Genomic DNA, 15,181 nt, shown 5'->3' on the forward strand with positions numbered 1-15,181 from the left:
ATGTATGCCTGACTTCTGAACTTTTGTACATTGTTCTTCTCAGCGGCGGTTCCATTGTCCCTTGGCGCCGATATATTTGCTATTATATATTACAGAATGCCCATCTCTGCTCGGAGGAAGAAGTAATTCCAGTCCGGGAAACGCTGAATCCCTGAATTACCCATGCACCGGCAGATAGCATTGCAGCTATAGCCGCGCCAAACTCTGTGGTGCACGTTGAGAAGCCTTGCCTCGTAGATCATGGGGAGGACTTTTTTTTTTAATATATCACATTTTTTTCTACTTCAGTGCATGTACTTTTACTTTTTGTGTTCCTTTGAGTCCACATTATATGACCTTATCCCGTGATGACAACATTGAAAAATAACCATTTTAGAGAGATCAGATGGGTAAAGCCGTTTTTTCTCCTTCTTTGTTTATTTTATGAACCAAGAGGGATAATTGGCTTTTGGAAAAATGCTACTGCTTAAAACAGTAATAATAAAAAAATGACAGGGTTTTTCCAAATTGTTTAATTTTTTAATGAACTTTTGGATTTTCCTACCCCTCCCACTTAAATAAAAATATGTTTAAAAATGCAAACTGCATTACATACAGTAAAAGTAACAGCATAAAAAAATCTACGAGAAAGCAATCTATAACCAGGTACATTCATGTGCAAAAGACAGATTACGTTTTTGTTTTTTGTTTTTTATAAAAATAATAAAAGTAACAATACAAAAGGGGGAAACATTACACGGAGAATAATAAAATAAAAAGTTCACTTTATAACACCATGATTTCAAATTCTCATATTTTGGTAAAACTTTTTTTCCTCTTCTTGTAACGGTTTAGCCTGTGGAAGTTATTACATGCTGTCTGTTAACACAGCATCGTCTCTACACTTTTTTTTTTTCATATTTATTTTTTATTTTACAGTGGTGGCAAAGTAACATCTTTTTACTGGAGCCTGTTGTTTTTACATCTCGCTCATAAGGAAAATGCATTATGTCCTGAAAGAACAACCATCTTTTATGTTACGCTTTAACTGTATTGAAGAAATTATCCCAGGAGATGTGCATTTCATTAGGGCAGATAGTAGCATGCAACATGTCAGATCTAACTATTCTATTTGCAAAACAGACTGCCTTATGGCAGCTGATGAATTGATCCATAAATATTAGCCAGCAGGGGCCTAATGTCTTTGGGATTCAAAATATTGTTATGTGAGATCGAGTAAAGAATATGCAAATCTAGGAATGGAAAAAAAAAAAAAAACAGCCGTTAAGCATTACCTAAAATATATTTATGTACACTGCAAAAACTGCATGAATTCTAAAATGGAAATTTCTAATAGCGTTTTGCCCCATGAAATACTTTTTTCGCATCATGATGCATCACAGACAGGAGTGCTTGAAAGGATAAATGTACGTATTTTTCCTCCTTAAAGCAACTTCATCCATTGTTTCAGCTGCGTGGCCACTAAGCTTGGGGGGAGTTTGAAGCTTTGCTGAAACTGAAACATTTTGGGTCTTTATGCCCTCAATTTACTTCTCCCTTTTTTATTTTTAACAGGAAGTTTAAAAAAAATTATGATTCAAAAAGAAAGAAAAAAATGATAAGAGCTACACATTGTAAGCCCAACGTAAAAAAATAAATAAAACAAAACTCTAAAAACTCCAAGTGAGCACAGTCTTCATGAAAAGTGCTGCAAAAGCTTAAAGGGTCATTTACTAAGGCCTTTTACACAAACACACACACATGCATTAGATGCAGAAGCTGAGAACTGGGAAGAATCGAGCCACAAAAACATATTTATGACTACAAACTTTTCACGTCTCAAAAACACAGGTAAAAGCACATGTGCTACCTTCTTCAAACTTTTTCTAGTTTTACACCTCCTTTGCAAGTTAACTTAAATACACTTAATCAAATCCTCAAAAATACCACTTCCAAAGTCCACCTTAACACGTAACACATTTACCTCCTTTTATTACTGTAAACTTTTTTTTCTCCCTCACAAATAACTCCTTTTAAAACTTACTATCTTAATCAGAAGACAAAAGCCATTTATGACAACGAAGGGCATTTCTACTTTAGTAAAAGATCCCCAACACATCTTCAATAAGTTATTAAATTCCATATTGGTAAAACAATTGACTAGAATATATATGTGAAAAGTGAATTTCTGTGGTTTCGTTGGAATAGGCTAGGATAGTGAAAACATTTGAAACACTGTGGTTCCCACCTGGGGAACAATCACTAAGTGCTAGACTTCCTTCAAAGTGCTAAAATTATATATGGATAATATTTCCTTTAGCACAACATCTTCAAGAAAAGGTAGCATTTAAAACATTTTAAGCCTTTAAACTTTATCAGAAGCAGCCTCCATTTAATTATTTCCTTACAGCATGGGAGAAAAAAAAAAAAAAAAAAAAAAGGAAAAAAAAAATCATTAACATCAAGGAGAAAAATAAATCCAGATTTGTGCGCAAGAAAAGTGCATACCAGTTTTCACTGGTACAGCTGTAGTGTTGTGTCAATCTTTTTAAGATTAAGGCCCCGTTCACACTGCACGCATTTCCAGCCGCGTTTTGGAAACGCGTGCAGGTGGCCGACACGCACGATATTAGACAGTGCATAGAGTGCACTGTCTGATGTTCACACTGCATGCGTTCCGGACCTGTGCGGTCCGGGAACGCATGCTGCACGCATTTTTTGCCAAAAGCGTGGCAGTCCCATTCACTTTTCAGTGATGTAATCAGCCACGCAACGCATACAAACGCGGATGGCGTGCGTTCGTACGCGTTGCGTTCCGATTGCGTGCCCGTCCGCGTTTGTAATGTGAACGGGGCCTAAAATTTTATACTAAAGTGTATGTATGTTGAGAACACTACTTTTTTGTGTTGCTTTACCAATTAAATTACTGTTTGAGTGCTTTAGTTTTTACAGGATTGTTGTTGTTTTTTTTAAACACCATAAAACTATAGCTTAATTTTAAACCTATGCTTGAAAATACTGGCTAATCTATATATCATTCACAATTACATCTGCTAGATCTAAAAGCTGCTTTGCAAGCGACCCCAAAATATTGTCAAGCATGCCAGAATAGTAAAAGCTATAGAAATTGCATTTTCAGTTAATCGACGTTACTTAAACCCAACTAATCAGATATGTATTGTCTTTCTACAGCAAGATAAGAACTCTTGTTTCATGATTGACCTCACTGAGGCTATAATTGGTCATTGGTCTCCCATATTAATCAACATTTTAAAAAAAAAAAGAAAAAGTGACTTAAGTATTCACAACACGTTCACTTTTGCATTATTGCACTATCAACTATACCTTCTATTGTGTCCTAACTATATCCAATTGCCCACATTTCGAATAGTTAAAAACTAAAAATAAATAAAATTGGTTATGGTACAGGGTGACCAGGGAAGTGAGAAAAGTAACTTTATTTTTGTTTGTTTTTTTCCTTATTCATGATATGCTCGATCTTCCTTTGTTCCGTTGACAGCTTGTGAGCACATTCTCAAAACACTGGCTGTGCGAAGTCGTCCAACATGAGACGTATATGAATGTATGTATATATTAAAAAAATACATACATTAAAAAAAAAAAGTTGAATGGATGGAATATATTCATCTTTGCAAATGTGAAATGAGAGAACCAGTTTTACATACAGACTTTTCCCCCAGACATTCGTCAACTCCTTTGTGGTCATACAAACATAGTTTGTAATTCATAAGCTATAGAAAGTCCTGTACAAAGTCTGATGAAATTAGTGCCCAAATATGAAGTCCGTGTTTTGCAATGGGAAAAAAAAAGAGATAAACAGTTTGTGAAACATCTAAGCATTTCCACTTGCAGAGTAGGAAAATTGAGGAAAGTGCGGTCGTCTTTCATTGTCAACAAATTCCAGGTTATCATCTGTATGGACAAAAAAAGGAAAAACAGAAATCAGAAAAAAGTCACATATTTAAAATGTTACAGTATTATCAAACCGACGGAGGTGAAGTGGCTCAATTTATGCTTCACAGGTCAAAGGGTTTTCCCCCTTAAAAAAACAGAGCAATTTTCACCTGTCAGCGCTCCTTCCATTCATTCAACTATAACTTTATTACTACTTATAACAATGAAACAATCTATATCATGTTTTTTTCCACCACCTTTCTTTCTTTGGGGGGGGGGGGGGGGGGGGGGGGTACTTTTTGATAAGAATTATTTTAGTCTCAGGCTAGGTCCACACTAGGCACGGTTGCAGGACGGACACTGCAGTCCGGGATCAGGGGAAGTACCACCAGACTGCAAACTGATCAGTTTTCATAAAAAGTGCATCAGTTTTCATCAGTTTCCGTTCAGTTTTTTACCCCAAAACACGGACAGAAAACGTGTCTGTCATTAGGAAGGTAGTGGGAGGATTTTTTGGGCCAATAATAAAGTTCAGGCTATCCGTTTTTTCATCCGTTTTTGGCGCTATTTTGCCTGTGGAGATGGAGTTGCGTTTTCTCATTGCTTTTCACTACCCCTGCGTGTATCAGGGTCCTGATCCGTTGCGTGAAAATGCATCAGATCCGGACCTTCCGTTCAGGTTTTGAGAACGGGTCCCTGCAAACGCAGACGGATCAGTTTTATTCTTGGGTGAGGACGGCTGCTATTTTTAACATTAGTATCCAGGACTCCGTTTTTCATCAGGGCTGAAAAACGCAGCCACGAATACGTTTCCGGACCTAGTGTGGACTAACTGCATTTTAACAGGAAAAAGAAAAAAAGATGAAAAAAAATATTTCTTAGTTTTTGGCCATTATAGTTTTAAAATAATACATGCTACCGTAATTAAAACCCACAAATTTTATTTGTCCTGGTTATTGCAACATTTAACATTTTTCGCTAGAACAATGTATGGCGCCAATATTTTAATTGGAAATAAAGATGCATTTTGGTGATGCAGTTCAGTCCCTAAGGTAACTATTTATGTATTTTTTTTTAATGTACATTTTTTTTTACAAATTTTTTGTTGGTGGTAACTATTGGGGAGTGTGGGAGGTAGGGGGTTAATTTCAGATGTTAGGAAATGTATTAATGAAAAAAAAGTGTAGATGTAATTTTATTATTTGGCCACAAGATGTCCTCGCGCATAACTTCCGTATGCGTAGTATTATGCAAAGAGGAAGCAATGCCTGGATATGCAAGTATCGGTTTTGTGAATGGCAGCGCCGTCTGACGGCTGCAGTCATTCACACAGGAACTTTAATCCCATTCATTGATCTCCCAGCTAACGATTGGCGGCAGTAACGATTGCAGGAGCGCGTGCGGGGAGGGGGAGCGAGGAGGGACATAGCAGCTACCTCCCTGCACAGAGATATGGGATTTTGCAGGGATGTAATTACTCGTCCTGGGGGAGGGAAAGTGGTTAAAGGGTTACTAAAGTCAGGTAAATAAAAAAGAACCCCAACCTTCAGCAAAGGGATACAGAATATATATGTATATAATTTACACAAAGACAATAAGACTGTTTTACAAAGACTAATTCAGGACAGTATGGATTTATTAAACAAAAAAACAAAACAAAAAAAGGAGTCACTATGGGTGGAAACACGAGACTGAGAATCTTTCTGCAACTTCTCTATAAACGGATATATCCCAGACAAAAGTAACCCCACCCCAAAAAAACAGTCCAAGTTTGTTTGCATCTATCCAGCCTACAAGTAGCTTGTCCTAAAACAGGCATGGGAAAACTTGGCCCTCCAACTCTTAAGGAACTACAAGTCCCGCAATGCATTGCAGGAGTCTTACAGCCACAGTCATGACTCAAAGGCAAATGCATTGTGGGACTTGTAGTTCCTTAACAGCTGGAGGGCCAAGTTTGCCCATGCCTGTTCTGGGAGGATTAATCCACTATGTGGTTATGTGTAAATCTGACTATTTATATTGGTCCATGGATTACCTTCAGGATTCTATGCTTGGCCTACAAATCGCTGCACCTGACCTGCCCGACCTACATCTCTGACCTCGTCCACAGGCACATACCTGCCTGCCCCCTTCTGTTCCTTCAACAACCAGCGCCTGTCAACACCACAAACTTTCACTCATAAAATGGTTTGATGTGTTTTCATTCACGGAATGTATGTTAGATGTTCTATCTACAGGGATGTTTCATGCAGTCGCTGGAGACGAGCGCTTATTGGATCATGTTATTCTACTCTAGAAAATCTCTTATTCTCAAGTGGAAATTGCAGAGTGTACCTAGTTTGTTAGTGAATTCAGCCATCCCCCTATATAAGTCGACTTACCAATCTCACAACCAACCTTACAAATTTGATACAATATGGTCAATTTGAGTCGACTCTTCTGACACCAGGATCCCAAATTTGTATATAAATATTTCAGTCCAAGATATAGTAAATTGAGGATAAGATCATGGATGGTTTTATTCAGAGGAGCAGACAGCCTTCTACGCTGTCTGCTCTACTGAATATTTTGACATATGTTGCTTTGATGCACTATACGTATTTGCCCACAATTAATCTATATAAATCTTGAATTTTCCATGCCTTGGATTATAACTATGTTAATGCCATGCTCTTTGTTGTTTTAACTGTTGATGTTTTTCATTGGCTATTTTTTTTAAGGCAATAATTTAGAAAAAAAAATCAATACTCTAATAAAAATAAAATGGTTTGATGATCCTGAGCTTTTTTTCCCCAAGTAAGACTATGGGCTTCTGAACCACCTTGCATACTTCAGTAAAGTGCTCTTATAAGCACTTGTTCACATCTGTGGGAAAAGTCAACAGGAAAGAGAGGGAGAGAGTTTCATATCTTGTGTCCTGTAGCTTCCCAGCAGAAAACATACTCCTGTACAGTAGCAAAGCTGGGCAATAGCTAGAGGGCACTGCTAAATGATTTCCGTCTGTACTTGGCTGAATGAGTGACCCATCTTTTGTCCTTCAACAGCGCCATCTTCTGGGTGGCCATTGTCAGCTCTCAGGTCCCCTTCCCTCGGCTTTGTACCATTCCAACTTTGTTACATTCCAACCTGTTATTTTAATGTTTCTTAATCATATATTATGTGATGGATCTGCACAAAATAGTCAAAGTTGCTTAAGTGAAATGAGAAAAAAAAAAAGTGTATAAAAACGAATCCCCGGCAGTAATCCTGAGCTGAGCTGGGGATAGCCGCCAGAGGCTCAATGCAAGTCAATCGAGGGCAGCGTGAGCTTTTATTCACCTCCCGGGGGATCAAGACATCGGTAGCCATTCTTCTTTCTGTCCTTGGAGGCTCTGAATCACTCTGGTGAGATTGTGTCATTGATCTCACACCAAAGTGTTATAGTGCCACCCGGAGGACGGAGGTAAAATTGCAGCTCTGGAGCCCAGGGAGGTGAGTGAGTGCAGGGGCTGCTGCTGGCTTTCTGGCAGCATGGTTGTTTCCTGATTTTAGGTTCTGAAATGTTCAGAAAAGACCCTAAAATCTTGAAATAATCATACCGCCAGGGAAATAAAAAAAAATAATAAAAAAAATGATAAACTGAAAATTGGCATGCATATACGTGCCCTTTGGCATGAAGGCCCTAAAATGTCCTGGTGCAACCAATTACCTTCAAAAGGCACATAATTAGTGACATGAAGTCCACCTGTGTGCAATCTAAGTGCCACATGATCTCTTAATAGAAACACACTTTTTCAGAAAAGCCCCAGAGGTCTCAGCACCACTAAGCAAGAGGCATCACACCATGAAGACCAATGAGCTCTCGTAACAAGTCAGGGGCAAAGTTGTTGAGAAGTACAAGTCAGGGTTGGGCTGTAATTTTTTTCCAAACCTTTGAATATCAACCTGGAATGCCATCAAAGTCATACGCTTCAAATGGATATAACATGGTACAACAACAAACCTACCAAGAGAGCCGCCCACCAAAACTCCCAGACTAGGCTAGGAGGCCAATAATCAAAGAGGCAGCAAAGAGACCAAAGGTAACCCTGCAAGAGTTGCAGAGTTCCATAGCAGAGACAGTAATAACTGTCCATAGGACTTTATGGAAGCGTGGCCAGAGAAAAACATTACTTAGCATTAAAAATAGGAAGGCCCATTCTGAGTTTGCTAATGTTGGTAACTCCCCAGATGTATGGCCGAAGGTGCTCTGGCCAGATGAGACTAAAATTTTACTTTTCTGCCACCAAGGAAAACGAGGTTAAATATGCACCACAAAAAAACTGCATGCGTATGCTTCAACACTATATACAAAATGCAAAGCCTGCATACAATCCAAACGCAGGGACAGTTCCAATACAACTGTCCTGCAAGACATCAGATCTCAGAGCAGACAAACAATACTGCAGACCTCAATGATCAGATGGGCGGACAGTCCTCCGACACCCCCCGCCACTTACTTACTCTTCTGTCTAGGCTCTGTCTCCTCTAAACACTTACGACAGTGTAAAGAATGGAAGCCGCAGTGTTTTGACAGGCGCACGAACCGGACATGACGTCACTAGGAAGTGACATCAGAGTAAGGGCGGAAGTGAAGCGCTGCAAGCGTACTGTCCCTGCTTCCGCTCTGGACCGCCCATCAGCCCACTGCCGCCCGGAAAGCCACCTATCTATCCATAAATGCCCGTCTTCCTCTGCCGCATGAAAGCCTCCGCCACAGCTACCTCCAAAGTCGCTTCCCGAATCCACTCCATCCAGCATCTCAGATGGTATTGGGAATCCACAGTGCGTGGAAGAACAAGGTACCCCAGTATAATCCTCCAGGACAGGGCTACCCTACACAAGTTCTCAGGCATCAGCACTGCCTGGCTGCTGACCTTACTAGCTTGAGAGAGCTAGAGGTTTCCCGGGACAGGAAACACAAGAACTGGCAGGTGGATAGGGGTGGAATTTATAGAGAGTTAGTTCAAGTGTTTTCTGTTCTGGGCGGAGCCTAATCTCATATGTAGCACCTGTCCTGGAGGGTTATTGGAAAAATGTTACTTTTCTGCCATCAAGGAAAATGTTGTCTGGCACAAACCCAACACATCCCATTACACCAGGGGTGCCCACACTTTTTCGGTTCGCGAGTTACTTTAAACACTCCCCAACACACACACACAATCTTCCAGCATAGTTTGCAGTCACAAAACTCTTCTGCCCCAAACCAAATAACTGCAGAATCCCCCCTCCCCATCCCAGCACACAATCCCTTTACTACCTTTAAACACAGCAGTCAGCTTCAGAATCCGTCTGAAGCTATTTGGCCACACTGTGCACTTTTCTCTGCCTGAGGGTAGGAGACGTCTGGAGGGGGGGAGGAGGAAGACACGCTGAGAATCTCATCCTCACAGGAAGCCTGGCGCAGAGGAGACTCTGTACACGTCTCATCACAGGCAGCCTAGAGGGGAGGAGGCGCTGTCTCGCAGACTGGAGGGGAGGAGATGCTGTCTCCTCATTTGCTGCTTTTTCCATTTCAGCCACACCTCCCCTTCAGCCGCGCCTCCCCTCTCCTCACTGATGCTGCGATGGCAGCAAAATCTGACAGCCGCGGCTGCAGGCTTAAGAATGTAACAAGACGCGGCCGGCCGAGATCTACTCTGAAGGGGGTCGCGATCTACCGGTAGATCGCGAACGACCTATTGCTTAGCCCTGCATTACACCATTCCCACAGTGAAACGTGGTGGCAGCATCATGCTGTGGGAAGTTTTTCATCAGCAGCGACTAGGAAACTGGTCCAAGTTAAAGGAAAGATGGATGGTGAAAAATACAGGGACATTCTTGAGCAAGGTGTGTCAAGTCTGCCAGTGATTTGAGACTGGGACGGAGGTTTACCTTCCAGCAGGACAATGACCTGAAGGATACTGCTAAAGCAGTACTCGAGTGGTTTAAGGGGAAACATTTAAATTTGTTGGAATGGCCTAGTCCAGTGATCTGCAAACTTGGCTCTCCAGCTGTTAAGGAACTACAAGTCCCACAATGCATTTGCCTTTATGAATCATGACTGGGGCTGTCAGACTCCTGCAATGCATTATGGTACTTGTAGTTCCTTAACAGCTGGAGAGCCAAGTTTGCAGATCACTAGCCTAGTCAAAGTCCAGACTTCAATCCCATAAAGAATCTGTGCTCAGACTTGAAGATTGCTGTTCAAAAGCAAAAACTATGCAGGCATAGAATGAACCAATGAAATGGTGCAAACTCTCTCATCCAAGGGATGGGGGAAGATATACTTTACCAAAGCACTGTATCTGGTTAGACCAGGGCTGGGCAGACTTTGCGTGGCCCAGCCCTCATGCTGCAGACCACCTGGCTGCCAGCATGTTATACACGGGCACGTCCCGACGTTGTGTCAAGTGACGCCGTTGCCATGGAGACGTGACACAGGAATCAGCGATTAGGTGAGTTTTGATATCCCACATTACCACTCGCGACTATGTCGGGAGGGAGGGGGAGAAGGAGAGGAGTCCGGTCCCACCTGTCAGCGAGCCAGAGTTATGGCGTAACGTAGTTTGCCTGGCCCTGGTTTAGACCTTCAGATTCTAAATTTTTCAATCAAAACTTGCTTAACTGATGGCCAACACGGGAAGATATTGCTGGAATTTCATCTACCAAATGTCATCCTCCTCCCTTGGCCAGTAGCTCATTTTTAGTAAAGTTATATGCTGGCAGCTGCACCGACAGCGATGGGGATTTCCAGAAGCCAATATATTCAGAGGACAGCATCACACTCAAAAGGTGTCCTTTACAAAAGTCACTACGAACAATGAGGGAGCGATCTACAGTTGGTGGAGTTCTTCTTTAGCATCGTTACAGAACCTTTAGACTGTTGGCAGATTTGTAGAATGCCAACTGTTTCAGGAATCCGCTTCAATCTGGCTTCTTAAAACGTGTTGGGTTTAAAAAAAAAAAAAAAAAAATATTCAGTCAAAATCCACACAAACATATTTTACTTTCTACACGAGAACTTTTCGTTCTGAAGTTACACTGGGGGAGGAAGACCAACATGTGTCCTGGCAAGCTACATTATGTTCTTTAGAGTGGGTGGCATCCATAGGCAACATCTAACAAATGGCTTTATCCCGTGAAACCATATGCCTCTCTTCTTGAAGTCTTGAATCCGGAATTCAGTTTTAATAACGCCTGATCTGGAACTAAATATCCTGAATGGCTGGAAGATTAACAAGCAAAGGACGCGGCCAGCGGAGAAGATCCTCCACGAAGGAGAATTCCTAATTGCCGCATGAAAGCCTGGACCAACTGCTGCAGAACCTCTGTTCACAGCCTGGCCCGTCCTCATGCAGCTTCTTGAAGTTATATATGGGGTGGACATAAAAGTTCAATAGCCCTTCAACTTCGCAAGTACTCCGACTTTTCCTCTTGTCCTGGGCACATGGACTAATGGGATTTTCAACTTCAGATGGCCATGTCATGGAAAAAGACAGCTGTTGTGGTCTGCACAGTCTAAAGCTGTGTAAGCTATAGCGAATTAAGTGTCAATTAACCAGAATTGAGCTTTCAAGGGTACCATAAGAAAAAAATATCCAGAAAACAAGCAAATGCTTTCATGAACAAGGCCCCTTTAACACGTGAGAATTCATGTGCGTTTTCCGTTTTTGCAAATTTGAGGTCGCCACACGTCTAATGCAGGTCAATGCTATCGCATTTGACATATGATGTTGTGTGATTTTTTTGCAGGAAAAAAAGGCCTACATGCATGCTTTTTTTTATTTTTATTATTTTTTGAACTTATGTGTGAATCACATACGATGCAAGTCTATGGAAATGTGAATTTTCACATTCCAAATGTGAAAAATTTGAATGCCAACATAAAAAGCGGTATAAAACCCTGACATAATATTCAATAAAAACATGTTTACCTACTTTTTATATGCCATACGGTACTGTTCCCCACCCCTGTCCTCAAGGCCCACCAACAGGACATGTTTTGTGGAAATCGACACAGGTAGATAATCAGCTCTGCTGCAACACTAATTACCCCACCTGTGTATGTTTGTGGTTTCCTGCAACACATGTACTGTTGCTGGGCCTTGAGGACAGGGTTGGGGAACTCTGCCATACAGTTATCATATTTGCTTTTGTGCTTATTATTATTCATTTAGAAATTACAAGTTCCCAAAGTAAATTTTTTTTGCTCTGAGAGCTGCCTTTGCATTTTATTCATAACTGGTTTTATTCATCTTTTCATTTAAGCAGAAATACTTTGAGTCTCTGTCTGTGTTCAGGAGCTTCTGCACAGTCAGAGAATGTGTCACATTCCTCACTTGATACAATTAAGTAAACACAAGATAACATTATCTCCAGTTCGGATGAGTCCAGCTTTCTCTGCACTGAGCTTGTAACTCCTGTGTTTAACTAGTTAAATGCTGGATGTATATAATATGCTGTCAATCTTTTTGAGCAAAGGAGAAATGCTGGGTTTCATTCTGCTTTAATTACTTACAAATTAATGTAAATTAACTTTATTAATATGTATGGAAACGTCAGAATGCAAAAATTTGCAAATAAAACCCCCCAAATAATTGAATGTGATAAATAACAAAACACAGAATCGCCAATATGAAAAAGTGCAAAAAGGCAGCCAAAACTCGCACGGATAAGCGCGATGGCACAATAAACTGTTGTATGTACTTTCAATACCCTTTCTGGTCATTTAGAGATTTGTTGAATAAAGTAAATGCAGCATTAAAGAACTATGAAGGCTACATCCGGCACCTAAATAATAATTTGCTTGTTCCCTGGCTGCAATACCTTTTCACTCACCCATGACAGGTGCTCAATCATTTTTCATCATACTTGTCCCCAGAAGCCCTCCAGCTTTTTACATTTAGGCTGCATTTCCACTTGTGCGGTGCGAATCGCCGCGGTAAAAATTCGCATGCGGATGCAAATTTCGCATGTGGGTGTATGCGAATTTTCATGCGAAGTCGCATGCGAATTCGCAGGGATGACGATGTATGCGAATTTAACCATGGCAGTGCTGGTGTGCTTTTTCCATTGTTTCTATGCGAATTCGCATACCCAAACCGCATGCGAATTTCCAATTAAATGCATTGTATGCGATTCGCATAGCGGTATGCGGTATGCGAATTCTGATGGCTCTGCCATCCGAATTTTTTCTGCACAGAAAAACGCACAGGAATCCTGACAAGTGGAAACAGTCCCATTCACTTGTATTGCTATGCGAATTTGCATGCGAAAAACGCATGCGAATTCGCGATAGTGGAAATGAGCCCTTAGGCAAACAAAATTGCAGCCTGCATAGTGCTTTACATTCATCCAAATTATGGTTATAGAAGTACACAACGTATTTAAATGGAACCTAAAGTGAGTGGGGTATGGAGGCTGCCATATTTATTTCCTTTTAAACAATACCAGTTGCCAAGCATCCTTTGGATCTCTTTGGCTGCGGTAGTGCCAGAATCTCACACCTTAAACCAGGTGAATTGTTAGGGTGTTATATCCATGGCTCATGCCACAGATATCTTTTGTGGTGCCCCGGATATTCTGTACTGGGGTGTCCAGCATAAGTACTTTGAATGGTTTACTGTCTGCCGCTTAAATGAACGGAAATCCAATCGCCATCTTGTGGGTGGTGCTCGTCGCTTATAACAGCTCTGCCTCACTCAGCCTCTATGGGCTGTGTACACCACTACCCCCTGCCCATTCAATTGCACATGGATTTCAGCTCCAGAGGCTGGGGGGTTGGAGAGAGCTTGCCAGCCAGGTCACCAGGCCACCGCATCACCACCAGCCAGGCCACCGCATCATCTCAACCACCAGCCATGTCAGGTCACCACCAGGCCACAACATCACTGCTAGTCAGGCTATAGCATCACTGCCAGGCCCAGTGGCGTAGCAATAGGGGATGCAGAGGTAGCAACCGCATCGGGGCCCTTGGGCTAGAGGGGCCCCATGGGGTCTACTCTCAACCACAGTATTAGCTCTCTATTGGTCCTGTTCTTGTAATAATCACTTCTGTAGATGCTTGGCATAGTAGTAATCAACACACTGATTCCCATCCACTTCTTGCACCTCTGACACTGTGGTTGTCCTTGATTGGCTTTGGTGTGCCGTATCATTTGTTATGTATGGGGCCCCAATGCAAAACTTGCACTGGGACCCACAGTCTCTTAGCTACGCCACTGGCCAGGCCAGCCAGACAGCCAAGGACAACACAGAAGCCAAGTGAGAGGACTCTTAACTAGTTATGTCAAGGAGGCACTATGCCTATTTATGTGAAATGCTGCCTATTTATGAAGATATATATAGATAGATAGATAGATAAATAGATAGATAGATAGATAGATAGATGCACGCTTGCATTTAGATAGATAGATAGATAGAGAGAGAGAGACATCTGCACGCTTGCATTTAAAAAGAAAGAAATATAATAAGCCTCTATATCCCTCTTAGTTACAGGTGTGTTTTTATTAGCGATTGTGCACCACAAGACAGCCGGTATGACAACTCTGATAAATAAGGCCTACAATGCGTTATGCATACAGTGATCACAATGGTTTCCCCACTGGGATCTGCGAATAATGTACTAAATCAGTACGAGGGTGAAGTACACAGCTGCTGCCTGTTGGTGTCACTGTTGCTGTGTTGCCACAGGCAAGTTTAATCTGTAAGGAGTCATTAGTTTCTGCAGGACTATCCTCACTGAAGGTTCCTCTGGGAATATCTCATACCTATGATTAAAGATCCTGCAGCCTCCCTCCATTTATCTCTGACCGTCATTAATTCGCAAAAAAAAAATTGCTAAAAAAAATGCTTATTGACCCCAAGATAAGCAAAGTTGGATAACATAAGTTAGAATCCTGCTAGAAAGACACGTCTGCGCTAATATATGGCCTCTATCCCTTTGCAAGCCAGCATAGAACTGATAAAGTATTATAGATTTATACATAACATATACCTTGGTCAGGCGGTGTAATAGTAATCATCTGCGCTGTAAATTCTTCATCAAAATACCTTGTGTCTGTTTCCGATGTAACTTGAGGTTTAAAGGGGGGGACAAGCTATGGAAAGAAAACCATTGGTTAAAAATACAGAGAGGCGGAGCTATGGCCTGCTGAAATATTACATCACAAAGTAAAAGTAGCAACAGTAGACTCCTTTGGGACTTTCTAGGGCAGTGATGGCGAACCTTTCAGAGACTGAGCATCCAAACTGGAACTCAAAACCCACTAATTTGTTGCCAAATTCC

General features: G+C 41.3%; 1 protein-coding gene across 1 annotated transcript in view; it reads right to left on the reverse strand.

Moving 5' to 3' along the window:
* Nucleotides 1–3,422: 3,422 nt before the first annotated feature.
* Nucleotides 3,423–15,181, reverse strand: part of AKT1 (AKT serine/threonine kinase 1) — a 219,802-nt gene continuing 208,043 nt past the window's right edge. The window contains exons 13-14 of the mRNA XM_068254235.1: nt 14,891–14,993; nt 3,423–3,912 (exon numbers count right to left, since the gene is read on the reverse strand). Of these exons, the coding sequence (XP_068110336.1) occupies nt 3,833–3,912; nt 14,891–14,993 (183 nt within the window). The 3' untranslated portion in view covers nt 3,423–3,832. The remainder of the gene's footprint in view (nt 3,913–14,890; nt 14,994–15,181) is intronic.

The sequence above is a fragment of the Hyperolius riggenbachi genome, chromosome 9 (assembly GCF_040937935.1).
Source record: "Hyperolius riggenbachi isolate aHypRig1 chromosome 9, aHypRig1.pri, whole genome shotgun sequence".
NCBI classification, from domain to species: Eukaryota; Metazoa; Chordata; class Amphibia; order Anura; family Hyperoliidae; genus Hyperolius; species Hyperolius riggenbachi.